The following is a 13403-nucleotide window of genomic DNA, read 5'->3' as shown; positions in this document are numbered from 1 at the left end:
TTAAATCTTCTTTAGCTGTATCTCAGAAACACTCTAAACTCCAAAGTCACCAAAGCCAAGAAGAAATGTCACAGAAGGGAAGTCAGAGTGGAAAAGGGTAGGCTACCTGCAATTAAAATTTTATGCCTTATAAAATTTACAAATTATGATGCTATCCATGAATGCATGCCTGTGAACACTGGTATAGGGTCCCTCCAGGCCCCTAGAAAGGTCTAGGTGGGCCCAAGCAATGAATGCAGAAATGGTAAAACATGTATTGTACCAATGAGGGGCCCTGGTGCTTGCAATTCATGAGCTTCACAATGAATCAGTCTCTGTGGTCCCCATTATCATTCATCATTTATCTCAGTCTGTACATGTCTGATCTCTCCAAATAAATTTCAATTCATCAGAAACAGGAAGTACAGTCTTAAGTACTATAGACAGAAAATAATCAAAAATGTGGTAATCCTATCCACAGTGATCTAGAGAATGAATATATTATATACACATATAAATACACATATGTATATATGTACACATATGTGCGGTGTATATGCACATACATGTAAAAACACATGTATCATTTATATATGCATTTGCATAATGTTTTATATATACAGCATTTATCTATACATTATGTATATATGTTAATTATATATATGCATAATATAAAAGAAAGAGTGAGTCTTTTCAAGTTAACATGGTATCCAGATCTTGTCCTCTCAAGGAAGTTTGGCTCAGAAGAAAGTCACCATTAGAGCCTGGCAAACAAAGAACAGGGCTTCCCTGAGGAGGCCGATGGGTGAGCCAGGCCATCAAGAGACTTTCAATGCTCTCTGGTCCTGGACAGCAAGTCTGTAGTTACTGACCCAAAAGAGGCACTTTGACTCCTGCCAAAGTGAAAAGAAAGTTACTGGGAAGACTTCATTCTTAAAGAGAATATATCCATTAATCTGTTCTGTGCTTGCAGCTGGACTTTTAAAAAAAAAACAGGTGAAAACTACTGCAAGATTATAGTGCATAGTGCAAGAGGAAAACATAATTTTCTTTCAACTGATTTAGCATATTAAAGGAAAGTCTTTTTAAAAACAAACTAACTTCTGACATTTGCAGTTTGATTCTCAATTTCTAAATAAAACAATGTTTGCTATTCCACACTTTAGCCAGATCAATATGGCTAACAGAACAAATCTATTACCCTGTCATGAAACGAAATGTATTATCTGCAATCCAGCAAGTATTTCTTCAGTAGTACCCAGGCCACGTCTGCACTCTTAAGATCTGAGGGCAAGGGTAAGGATGTGGTGGGAAGAGAAATTTAAGGACATGTAGCCTTGGAGAAGGCAACGGCAATCCACTCCAGTACCCTTGCCTGGCAAATCCCATGGACGGAGGAGCCTGGTAGGCTGCAGTCCATGGGGTCGCATAGAGTCGGACACAACTGAGCAACTTCAATTTCACTTTTCACTTTCATGCATTGGAGAAGGAAATGGCAACCCACTCCAGTGTTCTTGCCTGGAGAATCCCAGGGACGGAGGAGCCTGGTGGGCTGCCGTCTATGGGGTCGCACAGAGTCGGACACGACTGAAGCGACTTAGCAGAAGCAGCCTGCCAGGCTCCTCTGTCCATGGAATTCTCCAGGCAAAAATACTGCAGTGGGTTGCCATTCCCTTCCCTAGGGGATCTTTCCAACCCAGGGATAGAACCCGGGTGTCCTGATTCTGAGCCACCAGAGAAGCCCAGGATATGGTTCTTGTCTTTAAGAAAAAACTAGAAGAAAGGGAGGATTTTTAAGGGCTTCAACAGCATTATGTCCTGTCTCTGGGACCTTAGTCTGAATCTCAAGGCTTTTGGCTTCCAGACAGTCCTAGGAAAGCCCCTCTCAAGTGTCACCAGCCTTCTCCAGTCTGGAAGCTTCTTCCCTGTCATCAACGAAAGAATCAGTTTTTCTGAGAACAGCTGTCAGTTTGCTCTTCTAGAATTGTCAGGGTGGCAGATGTCACCAAAATGTATGCACTGTAAAGGAAACTAGTTTCCAAAGAATATGGGAGCTTCTATAGAGTTAGTAGGTGGTAAGCAGAGTTTTCCTGTCTGTAAATTTCAGTCACATATCAGAAAAGGGACACTAAAAGAAACAATCAGAAGCTTGTGAAACTTACAAGTCATTATGTTCCCTAGCAATGTTTTTATAAAGGGTGGGTTGACTGTTTTGAGACAAGTGGGCAAATGGAAAAGCCACTGAAGACAGTGCTTTGGAGAATGCCAGGAAGCATTACAGTGAGGGGTCCCCCACTGTGTGGTCTGTGCACATGGGTGTGTGCACCCACTTGTACACACACAAGCACTTAAAACTTCTCCCAACTATCTACCTGGGACCTTCTGGTGAACCATAGGAGGGAATAACAGGGCATCTTGCCACCAAGCTACAGGGTGCAGGCAAAGAGCAGGGCAGGCAGTGACAAGCCTTTCATTCATTCATTCAGTCATTCCTTCTCCCCACAGGAAAGGCCCTCGTGGGAACGTGCCCACAGGCCCAGGCACAGTGCCTCTTTCTAGTCTTACATTTTTTTCAAATAAGTGCAGGCCACAAGGAAAGGCCACGTTAGAAGCCGCTGGCCTTGACACCACTTCCCAGTCCACAGTGGCAACTTTTGCCAGCATCTAAAGTACCTCTGGCCACACAGAAGCACAAATGGCCAGAGGCCGCAACCCCAATGCTGGACTGTGGAAGGATATCCCATTTCCCATTCTCAATCTGTCCTAGGATGAGTCTAGTGATTTTACATAGTTGTAGGTAGACACAACCCACATCCTACTAAACTCTTAATGCACACCTTCACAGAATTCCAACATACTTATTTGGCAAACACACAAAATGGCAAGAAACTGGGTGACGTATATAATTGAATACTACTTAAGAAAATGAGTACTTTACACAAATTAGCTCATGTAATCCTCATCAGCTACTCCCTGGGGTAGATGCTGTTACTACCTTCATTAGACAGCAGAGGAAACTGAAGCTCAGTGTGGTAAAGTCATTTGTTCACAGTCAAATGGCTGATAAGTGGCAGAGGACCATATTCAAAACCAAGCAAGCTGGGTTCACTATGGGGCCCTCATATAATCTTCATCTCAAGGGTTCAGAGTTACTTTCTAAAGGAGGAAACAAGCCACTTTGGTCTGGAGGGGCAGTAGGGCCAGTACGGTCTAGTTCTTCACCTGTTTGGCAGCTTGGCACAAGGCCAGCTCTGCATACCTGTCTGAAATTCAGATTTCTGCTCATATTTACCAGTCATGGAAATTTAGGCAAATTAAGTAATTTTTCTATGTCTCAGTTTGCTCACCTATAAAACAGGGATAGGGCTTGCTGCCTATCATACACTGATCTATTTAATAAACAACAGTGCTGCTTTAAGAGAATGCAAATTTTTACCAAACTGTCCTAGGAGTCAAATTCTATATTGTTGATAATAACTACCTTATTTTTCTCTATAGAGATTTTGATATTTATTAATCAGATGGTCTATGAATCTATCCTGTGAAATGAAGCAGCATGGATTTATTAGCCAGGTTTTGGAGATGAGGAAACAAGTAGAAACTCACAAGAAACCTGCTGACATTCAGGGTCAAGATCCACCAAGTCATAGCTACAGCAAGCCACTATTAGTCAATGATACTCCATCTCCTTATGGAGCCCCAGCAGGAAAATCCCAATCAACAATGGCAAAGCTGAAGTCCCTAACATCTGGAGAAGGTTCTAAATAACCTGCTAGTTTAGTACTATCACAACAGTAACTGAATCCAGTAAAATCCGTGTTTCAGTTTAAGGTGTGCAGGCTACCTGGGGCCTTTGCACTGTCTGTTCCCTCTGCCTGGACATCAGTGGTCCTTGGTTGGCCTCATGGCTAACTTCTTCACTTCTGTGAAGATTTTGAATCACCTATCAGCTTCACAGTAAGGCCTATCCTGACCAGCCAATTAAAAATTCCAACATTTCATATCCCAACCCACTTTAGCCTGCTGTAACAGGACTCTTTCCATACCACTAACCAGGATACTACATAATTCACATTTTATGCTGTCTATCTCCCACCACTAGGACACAAATTCCCCAAAGGTTGGGAAATTTGTTCACCAAAATATACCAAGCGCCTAGAACTATACCTATTACAAATTAGGTGCTTGATATATGTTAATACATAAATAAAAAATGCAGAGGTACTTTTACAAATGTACCAAATAATCACATCTAGTAAGAATGATTTCTTTCTGAGACACTCCACAGCACTGGGGCACTGGGATGCACAGACCAAGCGAAGTCCCATGAGTCTGTGACAAGACCTTCAATGCTAAATTTAGTGCTTTTGGTGTTTCTATGATTTCTAGTTACCAACTCATCTTCACCTACCTAGGATGTGCATGTCAAGAGTGTTTCTACAAACTCAAGTATCTACTTACAGTAAGAAGCAAACAAATCTTGATCAGTTTTTTCCATCTCCAGGAAACAGAGCCAAGGTATGAATGAATTAATAGCGAAGCTGACATAGAAACACTTCACTGTTGCAGGGCTGTGTAATTTCTAGGCAATTTAAGTTGGTAGGAGGGTTTTAGTTGGGGTACTCAGATTGTACATGGAGACAGGTGCTCCAGGACTAGACCAGCAATGAAACACAAGGAAGACAACAGGACCTCAGGTGAGGCATTCCCCTAGGAGAAAGGAGGAGTGCTAAAACAGAGGAAGGGGGAATCACACTTTCTTCAGCTCTACAGCCCCAAATCCTTGCTAATGGGTGTGTGCAACTGGTTAACAAAAAGAGTTGAGTGTTTATCTGTAACAGCTACTTTCAACTTAATGCACTTAATCTGAACTAAACAATACAGTTATTATGAAAACTATGGGCCTTGTACACCAAAGGCCTTGAAAACTCTCTCATGCAAGAAATATGCCATGTTCCCATCCATAAACCTTCATCTCATTACTGCTTAAGGATTCTGACTAGTGGTTAAATGGCAGTAACTCAGAAAGGTTCTCAAGATGAACCTGCCATTAGACACACCTTTAATGCTCCTGTGATTTCTAAATAACATGCTTCTTTAAAAAATTACAGGTAATATTACATCTTTTGATAATCTTTTCATGCATCTTTTTACTGTGGCCACTTGATGACAAGAATATAGAACTGGTAAATCAGTCATTAAAAATAACAATCTCTCTCCAAAAATATATAGACAACCACAAACAATAAATTCCACTTAAAAATACCTGTAGTATAGAACTTTCACCAAATGCTTTGTCTGATGTATTTTCACTCATGTCTCTTCATTGGAAGTGTATTTATATGATACTGCCTACTAAAAGCAGATTGTTTTTATTCTTCTTGGAATCAGTTCTCACTTCTTTTTGCATATGGGGCTGTCTTTCAAAGTGAGGGGCTTCTCACTTTAAGGTACAAAATAGTTTCAGCTGGTTTCTTCACCCAGGGAATTTTAAGTGTCTGTTTAACATTTACTTTCCATAAAGTTTTCTGGTTTCAAACTAGTTTCAAAGTAGAGTAATTGTCAGTAGTGCCCCAAAATTCACTTAAGCTATTGTTGTACATTTAACTGTTCAGTATTTTCACACAAAAGAAAAATACCAGCCCTTTGGAAGTGACCATCACTTAAAATTTAAATTTATAAAATTTATAGAATCTTAAAACCCTCTTAAAAATGTTTGCACAACACTAAAGACAATCTCTGCAAACTTAACTGGTGATTCACCAAGAGTTAGTTTCAAAATTTTCTGATTACAAACTTAAACCCTCAAATAGTTAACGGTCTTTAACACATTTTAATAAATATAATTTATATTTCCTTTTAACTAGCTAGTCCAAGCAGGCAGGCAATGTGGAAAAATTATTACTTACATTATAGTTTATTCTAAAATAAAATTGCTAGTGAGTGAATGAGATATGCACTGACATCCCTCCCTGTTAGGAAATGTTATTTATATATTTACATTATATATATGTATATATATATAAAACTTTCTATTTATCATTGAAAGTAAGAGAAGCGACTTGAACTAATAAAACTTTCATTGTAACTTTGTATTACGGGACTTTAAGTATTATTTTAAACTACCCATCATGAAAAATCTGATTTATTCCTTAAGCACCTTGAGTTATGCCTATTCAATCATGATGATGAATCAGCAAATATGCCACTCCATTAAACTCCTGCTTTTAAGACTACCAAAACTTGCCTAGCTTTTCTGTCACACCTTTATCAGAGGAGATAGCGAAAGCTATTACACGGATGTTTTAGAACTTTGTAAGTTTCAAAACCTGGACAATTACCCATCCAGATTATCTTTTGAAAGACGTTCTACAGACATTTTCTGAGTATTTCCCATTCTGGACGTCCCATCATATACCCATTCTCAAGCAGCATTCAACGCTTATTAAGCACGCACTGTGTGCACAGAAAGCATTATACTCGGAGAAGGCGTGTAAGGCTCGGCCTCATTTTATTTGTGTATAAATAGACAGCAGTAGTGATTTATTCTCTCAACTTCGTAGAAACGTGAGCAGCATCGACATGGATGAATCCACAGCATTCACTGGGAAATGATTTTCTGGGGGCAATTCACAGATTCTCTGGATTAAACAGCCCCGTTAGGGAACCACGCGGTCCCTTCACCATCCAGCCCACATAGAACAACTCGTGGGCGCCGGCCACACCTTCCGCAGGTGGATGGATCGGCCGAGCCACACGAACCCGACTCATCTCTCCTCGGAGGGGCTCCGGATAGGAGCGTGTAAATGTGTGCAAGCTCTTGTGCGAATTAAGGACTTGTTGAAAGGCCTCGGGGTCTTGGGAAGGAAGAGAAAGTCGCAGCCCCGCAGGGCGCCCCCTCCCCCGCGGCCACGAAGTCCCCTGCGCCCCGGGCGCTGCGCAGGCCGCCGCTGCAGATCCTCTGCGCAGCCGACGCACCTCGGGCCTAGCACCATTTGAAAGGCAAATCTCAGAGCCGAGGCGCATTTAAATGCCCGACCCCGGGTCCCCGGGGGATGGCTCTCCTGCAGACGCAGCCGCAGGGGCCTCCGGGGCGGCGCGGCCCTGGGCACTGGGCGCGGCCCGCGGGCGCACCCGGGACCTCTGCCCGCAGCGCCCGGGCATCCGCGTCAGGCCCGGGCACAAGCGGGCGCCCCCAGGCCAGAGAGCCCTGCTGCCGCCGTGGAGAGGGAGAGCGCCGGTCCTCCGCCCGCGGCCTCGGCTCCGGGCCCCCTCCCGGCGCACCACACCTAGCAACCGGCGCTGACAGGACGCAGTGGCGGCGGCGGCGGGAGGAGGAAGCGGAATGGCTGCCGCGGTGGAGCCACCCCCGCCCCCCCCCCGCTCCCACCTCCCAGCGGCTGCAGCCGCCGCCGAGCCCTGACAGCTCGAGCCCGGGCGGAAGCGGCGGGCGGCGTGCAGCTCCCGCCCCCCGCCGCCTCTGGCCGCTCCGACCACCGGGGCCAACTAACTCCGCGCCCCTGCCCAGCGCCGGCCGGCCGGCCGGCCGCCCAGCCGGCCCCACCGCGCCCTCCGCCCGGCGCCCCCTCCCCCGGCGCCCGGCCCCGCCGCCGCATCTCCCCGCCGCCGAGTCCCTCCTCCCGCCGCCCCCGCCGCAGCGCAGCCCCACTCCCAAACACTTCACCGCCGGCGCGCACGCCCCGCGGAATCCCCCAGCCCGCCCGCCGCACCTCGGGGCTCCCGCCCCCTCCCCCACCCTGCTCCCCGCACCCCCACCCCCCCGGGGCACCTCGCGCCTCCGCATCCCGCCACCCCCAAGCCCTGGGCTCGAACACACCCTCCCCGCCCCGCCGCCGCCTTCCTCGCTCCTGACCAGCCCTGGCCATTCTGGGGTTCTCGCCCGGGCAGGAGTTTCCGCACGCCGGGCACCCCCGCCCACCCCCGGGCCATTTACCGATGTGGTTGTCCTCGATGTGCTCGATGAGGTCGGCCAGGGTGGGGAAGTGGAGTCCGCAGCCCCCGAACCGGCAGGTATTGGAGAAGAAGGAGGCGGCGGCGATGCCTGTCATGGTGCTACATCGAGAGCCCCCCTGGTGTCGGCTCAGCGAGCGCCGGGCAGGCGGGCGGAGGGAGGGAGGGAGGCAGGGTGGGGTGAGGAGAGGAGGGGCTGGGGGAGGGGGAGAGAGGCGGGGTGAGGGGAGCGGAGAGGACGGGACAGAGGGAGAGGGGGCGAGAGCGATGGAAGGATTGCGAGGAGAGACCGGGAGGCAGAGGGGAGGCGGCGGCGGCGTTGGGAGCGGCGGGGGGAGGGTGGGGGTGGGGGTGAAGCCGCCGCAGCTGGGAGGAGGGACCAGGGCGCGCGGCAACAGCTGTGCGGCCCCAACCTCCGCCCCTGGACTGAGGCCTCACCTGGGAGCGCCTGCCACCAACTTTATCTCACTCGGCCTGCCCTTCACAGTTGGTAATACATGCAATCAGTTTGGAGGCTGCTTGGTTATGTATATTACATTCCTGGTATATATACATCCATTAATTACACTTACATCCCTTCAATGAGAACTTAGGGAGGTACCCGGGCCCCTGTCGGGGACATTTGTTTGCACCTGGCCACCTGCTAGGTTTGATACTGACATTCACAAAGGATCCAGGAAAGGTAATTGTGTGCACCTTACTCTTTAAACCTTAAAAAAAAAAAAAAAAGCCCATTTTCTCTGGAGGATTGTACTAATTGATTTTAATGAAGTTTCCCTCTAGGCCAGAAGAAAATCTTAGCTTTATTTAAATTTCAAAATAGAGTGCTTGATTGTCAAGTGCATTTGCCTGTGTTTTACAAGTGTACCACGTGTGTAATATTCCCTGCTCCTTTTGGGAAAACAAAAACTAAAATAATTTCATTTCCCCAAATTACAATACCCCACTGCCCCAACTCAGATCTGCAAATTAACCCATGTGGCTTCCTGGGAGCAAAACTATCATAGCAGAAAGGATATCAAACTGGTTAAGGCTAAAAGGAGTAGAAAGAGAATCAAGGGACATATTTTCACCTAAAAGAGAAGAGATTCTCCCAGTCAGTCTAGATTACACCATTCTGTGAGTATTTAAACCATAAGGTGGACCACTTAAGCACTTAAAGTTGGATCAGGTAGCTTATCTGAAACCTCATTTTGCTAATAGTCAATTACCTCCTTGTCCCCACAATTTTACTGATATTTTTACTTTTAAATATGTTTTCTGATAGCACTTTTACAGGTGCCTATATATTATCAGCAGTTTATGATCTCACAGTGCATTTTTTCATTATGGAAGTAAACTGAATTTAGCATTTTTCTTTTAAGACAAATTTCACTTATCCTCTGGTGCAGATACACAGAGAAATAGTATTCCTCTCTCCACAAAATAAACTATATTCATTTCTAGTGTATTTTCTAGTAGGATTCTTGATTTTTTTCATTTGAGAATTTAGAAGAAAGGCTTCACAAAATGTTTTACAATCTGAGAGTCACAGTGATTGAGGGTGATGAGTGCCCTCACCCGTGGCATTTCCTCTTTTCTGGCCCCTCTCTTCTTGTCTGCCAGCTCACAGGGTAACAAACTTTTGTTGAGATGAGAGTTGGGTTGAATGAGGTTGGGGCAGTTATGTGGTTAAAGTTCAGTTTGGTGCCAAGAATGATTTCCTGGGCCCGCTTGGGGGTGGAGACAGGGCCCGGGTGGGCCTGATAATGAGCCAGGGACCCAGTTGGCGGGAGACTGGAGCGAGGGCCAGACAAGGGTCTAAAGAGCAGAATTAGAATTTTGGCAGCTGTGCAGTGCATTCAGCTGCCCAATCTGGGAAGGCTTTTAGCTACAGCAGGCAGAATACACACCACACCAAGTACCACCAACAGGGCAATGCAATGCAAATCCTTCAGCCAAAGCGATGCCAAAACAGCTTCCCTCTAGAGATGAGTGTTTGGTACCTCCACCATGAGGCAGCATTTAGGAACCACTGAGAGCTTTGGAGAAGTAGCATTTCTGTCCTCTGGAGGGAAAACTGTCCATGTGGAATTATTAACTTTAGAGAGAGTGTGGAGAGGCACAGAGGTAGTTCAGACAAGGGATCTCACAGCCGGAAAGTGCCAGAAATATGCAGGTAAAAGATGAAGGAAGGAGACTGGGTTTCATGAATGTTTAAGTCTCTACTGTTTCAGTATTCCTAAAATAAAAACTTCATATGCCACATTTAATAAATAGAGTTTTTAAAATGGAACAAGCCAAAATAACCTGTAAAATGAATAAAAATGTTAATTTTTAAGATTAGAATTTTTTCTTTATCTATGGCAATCATTAATATTTTGTAAGGACTCAGTTTATTTTGCATAAAATAACCTACCCTAATTCTTCCTGTATGAATTGAAGCTCTGCTTATATGACATACTGCCCATTCCATTTTTAAAAAATCTGCCCACTCTAGGCATTTCTGGCCTTCGTATTAGATACATAATCATAGTCTTTTAGATCTGGAAGATGCTCTGGCCAGCAGACTCACTGATTTTGTAGATGTGATAAACTGAGGTCAGAGGCATAGAGTGAATTCTTCCCAAGTACACACAGCCAACTTTCCTCTCTGCGTTCTTAATGCATCCAGTTAAGGCATCAATAAAAAACTGAAAGACAAAGGTATGGTAATACAGACACACTTTTTTAAAAATGCCTTACAATGTCATACTCACCCTTATGTATTAGTTTGGCCAAAAAGTTCATTCAGTTAATGATTGCATTAACTGAAATCATTAACTTGGTGAAAATGAACACTGCATCTTATATTTTTACTGAAAACAGACTTTTTGGCTAATCCAGTATTAGGATTTATAGAAATTTTGTTTCAAGGGTGTCCTTTCATATAAAGTCAGCCTAAAGGTATAAGAATATATAGAACAAACATTTCAATCTGTTGGGTCCCAGAGAAGATGATGGTTGATACTTACAAAAAATATTTGTCTACCTGATTTGAATAGTGAAGATAGTCAAATGAAAGGGACAGTAAGAGAACTGAGGAGGCAGAAAGAGATGATGGTGATTGCAGACTAGAAGTGCTCTCTGGCTTAAGATCCCTTTCTTGGAAACCATTTGCCTCTCCCCAGATCTCTGTGCCTTTTGAAGTGAAGTGAAGTCACTCAGTTGTGTCCGACTCTTTGCGACCCGTGGACTGTAGCCCACCAAGCTCTTCCGTCCATGGGATTCTCCAGGCAAGAATACTGGAGTGGGTTGCCATTTCCTTCTCCAAGGAAATGAAGTGAAGGCCCACACAAAATGCAGGCATATAGTAGCCCCATAGCGTGGTGCTTAGCATTACAAATGCTTTGGCATCCAGTTCAGTTCAGTTCAGTTCAGTCGCTCAGTCATGTCCGACTCTTTGCGACCCCATGAATTGCAGCACGCCAGGCCTCCCTGTCCATCTCCCAGAGTTCACTCAGACTCAACGTCCATCGAGTCCGTGATGCCATCCAGCTATCTCATCCTCTGTCATCCCCTTCTCCTCCTGCCCGCAATCCCTCCCAGCATCAGAGTCTTTTCCAATGAGTCAACTCTTCGCATGAGGTGGCCAAAGTACTGGAGCTTCAGCTTTAGCATCATTCCTTCCAAGGAAATCCTAGGGCTGATCTCCTTCAGAATGGACTGGTTGGATCTCCTTGCAGTCCAAGGGACTCTCAAGAGTCTTCTCCAACACCACAGTTCAAAAGCATCAATTCTTCAGCGCTCAGCCTTCTTCATAGTCCAACTCTCACATCCATACATGACCACTGGAAAAACCATAGCCTTAACTAGACGGACCTTAGTCGGCAAAGTAATGTCTCTGCTTTTGAGTATACTATCTAGGTTGGTCATAACTTTTCTTCCAAGGAGTAAACGTCTTTTAATTTCATGGCTGCAGTCACCATCAGCAGTGATTTTGGAACCCCAAAAAATAAAGTCTGACACTGTTTCCACTGTTTCCTCATCTATTTCCCATGAAGTGATGGGACCGGATGCCATGATCTTCGTTTTCTGAATGTTGAGCTTTAAGCCAGCTTTTTTGCTTTCCTCTTTCACTTTCATCAAGAGGCTTTTTAGCTCCTCTTCACTTTCTGCCATAAGGGTGGTGTCATCTGCATATGTGAGGTTATTGATATTTCTCCCGGCAATCTTGATTCCAGCTTGTGTTTCTTCCAGTCCAGCGTTTCTCATGGTGTACTCTGCATATAAGTTAAATAAGCAGGGTGACAATATACAGCCTTGATGTACTCCTTTTCCTATTTGGAACCAGTCTATTGTTCCACATCCAGTTCTAACTGTTGCTTCCTGACCTGCATACAGATTTCTCAAGAGGCAGGTTAGGTGGTCTGGTATTCCCATCTCTGTCAGAATTTTCCACAGTTTATTGTGGATCCAGTAGCAATCACCAAAATCCAGCATGGCCATTGCCCACAGGATGGGGGCAGCTGCCAAGAAGGTGTGAATCCGTTGGTCTAACGGAGCCAGCCGAAGCCACCAAAGGATTAGGTTAATTTAGGGATACACTGATCATCAAAAGCGTGCACTTTCTGTGTCCTGCATGGACATCTGTTAGCACTACAAGAGTATGTCTATGAGCATTAGATTCTATTAACTCTCCATACTGCCTTCAGCTCTTAAGTTTTCTGGGTCATTCTTTAAAGTTCCACTTAAGGAGCTTTTCAGGTTTACTGGACATAAACCAGCCCATAAGGCCTTGAGACACTCCCATTACTGCCAGCACTATGTAGACTGGGTAGATCATGAACCCAGATAGGTCTTCTTCAGCTCATGCCAGTTTGACCGCTTCTACGAATGAATGATGCTCTCTAAAGACTCAGGCTTCCAGTTCTGCCAACAACCACCTTTGCCTCAACAGGATGTTTTCTTGAGGTTCCCACCTTCTTCCAGGGAGGACAATGTCTATTCCAGGTTTTCTTGTTTAATATGCATGCAACCAAGTTTTCAAGTTCTCAGCTCAGAAATGAATCAGTTTTATCTGCTTTTTTGGTGATTAATTCTCATTTTAGCCCCTAGTCTCATTCTGCCTAGAATTTAGCATTAACCTTAGAATGAGTAACAGGGGTTCTCTAGTTGGACACCACAAGTGACTAGTCCTCATGGATGTTACCCTGTATCTCTCTACCCTATGCTTCTGCCTTACTGACTGTATACATAGTTATGGCATTACATTTCTAGTTTTTTGTAAGATTTCTCCAGAATAAGGTGATAAAATACCCAGCCATTGACTGTCATTCTAACTGAGCTCCTGGATTTATTCCCCTACTGCAGTCTGCCACATGCACCCAAATAATAGCTCCACACTCAACGCTGGTGGGATTTGGCCAGCCCAGTCTGAGGTTTAAATACAGTCATGAAAGCAGCCAGCCAATCACTATTTTATTCATTCCTGA

At 45.1% G+C, this 13403-nt stretch overlaps 1 protein-coding gene across 1 annotated transcript in view; it reads right to left on the bottom strand.

Annotated features, from left to right (window-relative positions):
• Positions 1–8048, bottom strand: part of JAZF1 (JAZF zinc finger 1) — a 332121-nt gene extending 324073 nt beyond the window's left edge. The window contains exon 1 of the mRNA XM_068973410.1: positions 7934–8048. Within this exon, the coding sequence (XP_068829511.1) occupies positions 7934–8048 (115 nt within the window). The remainder of the gene's footprint in view (positions 1–7933) is intronic.
• Positions 8049–13403: the final 5355 nt, after the last annotated feature.

This window comes from Capricornis sumatraensis, chromosome 5 (assembly GCF_032405125.1).
Source record: "Capricornis sumatraensis isolate serow.1 chromosome 5, serow.2, whole genome shotgun sequence".
Lineage (NCBI taxonomy): Eukaryota > Metazoa > Chordata > Mammalia > Artiodactyla > Bovidae > Capricornis > Capricornis sumatraensis.
This window is presented reverse-complemented; position numbering and strand designations above follow the sequence as displayed.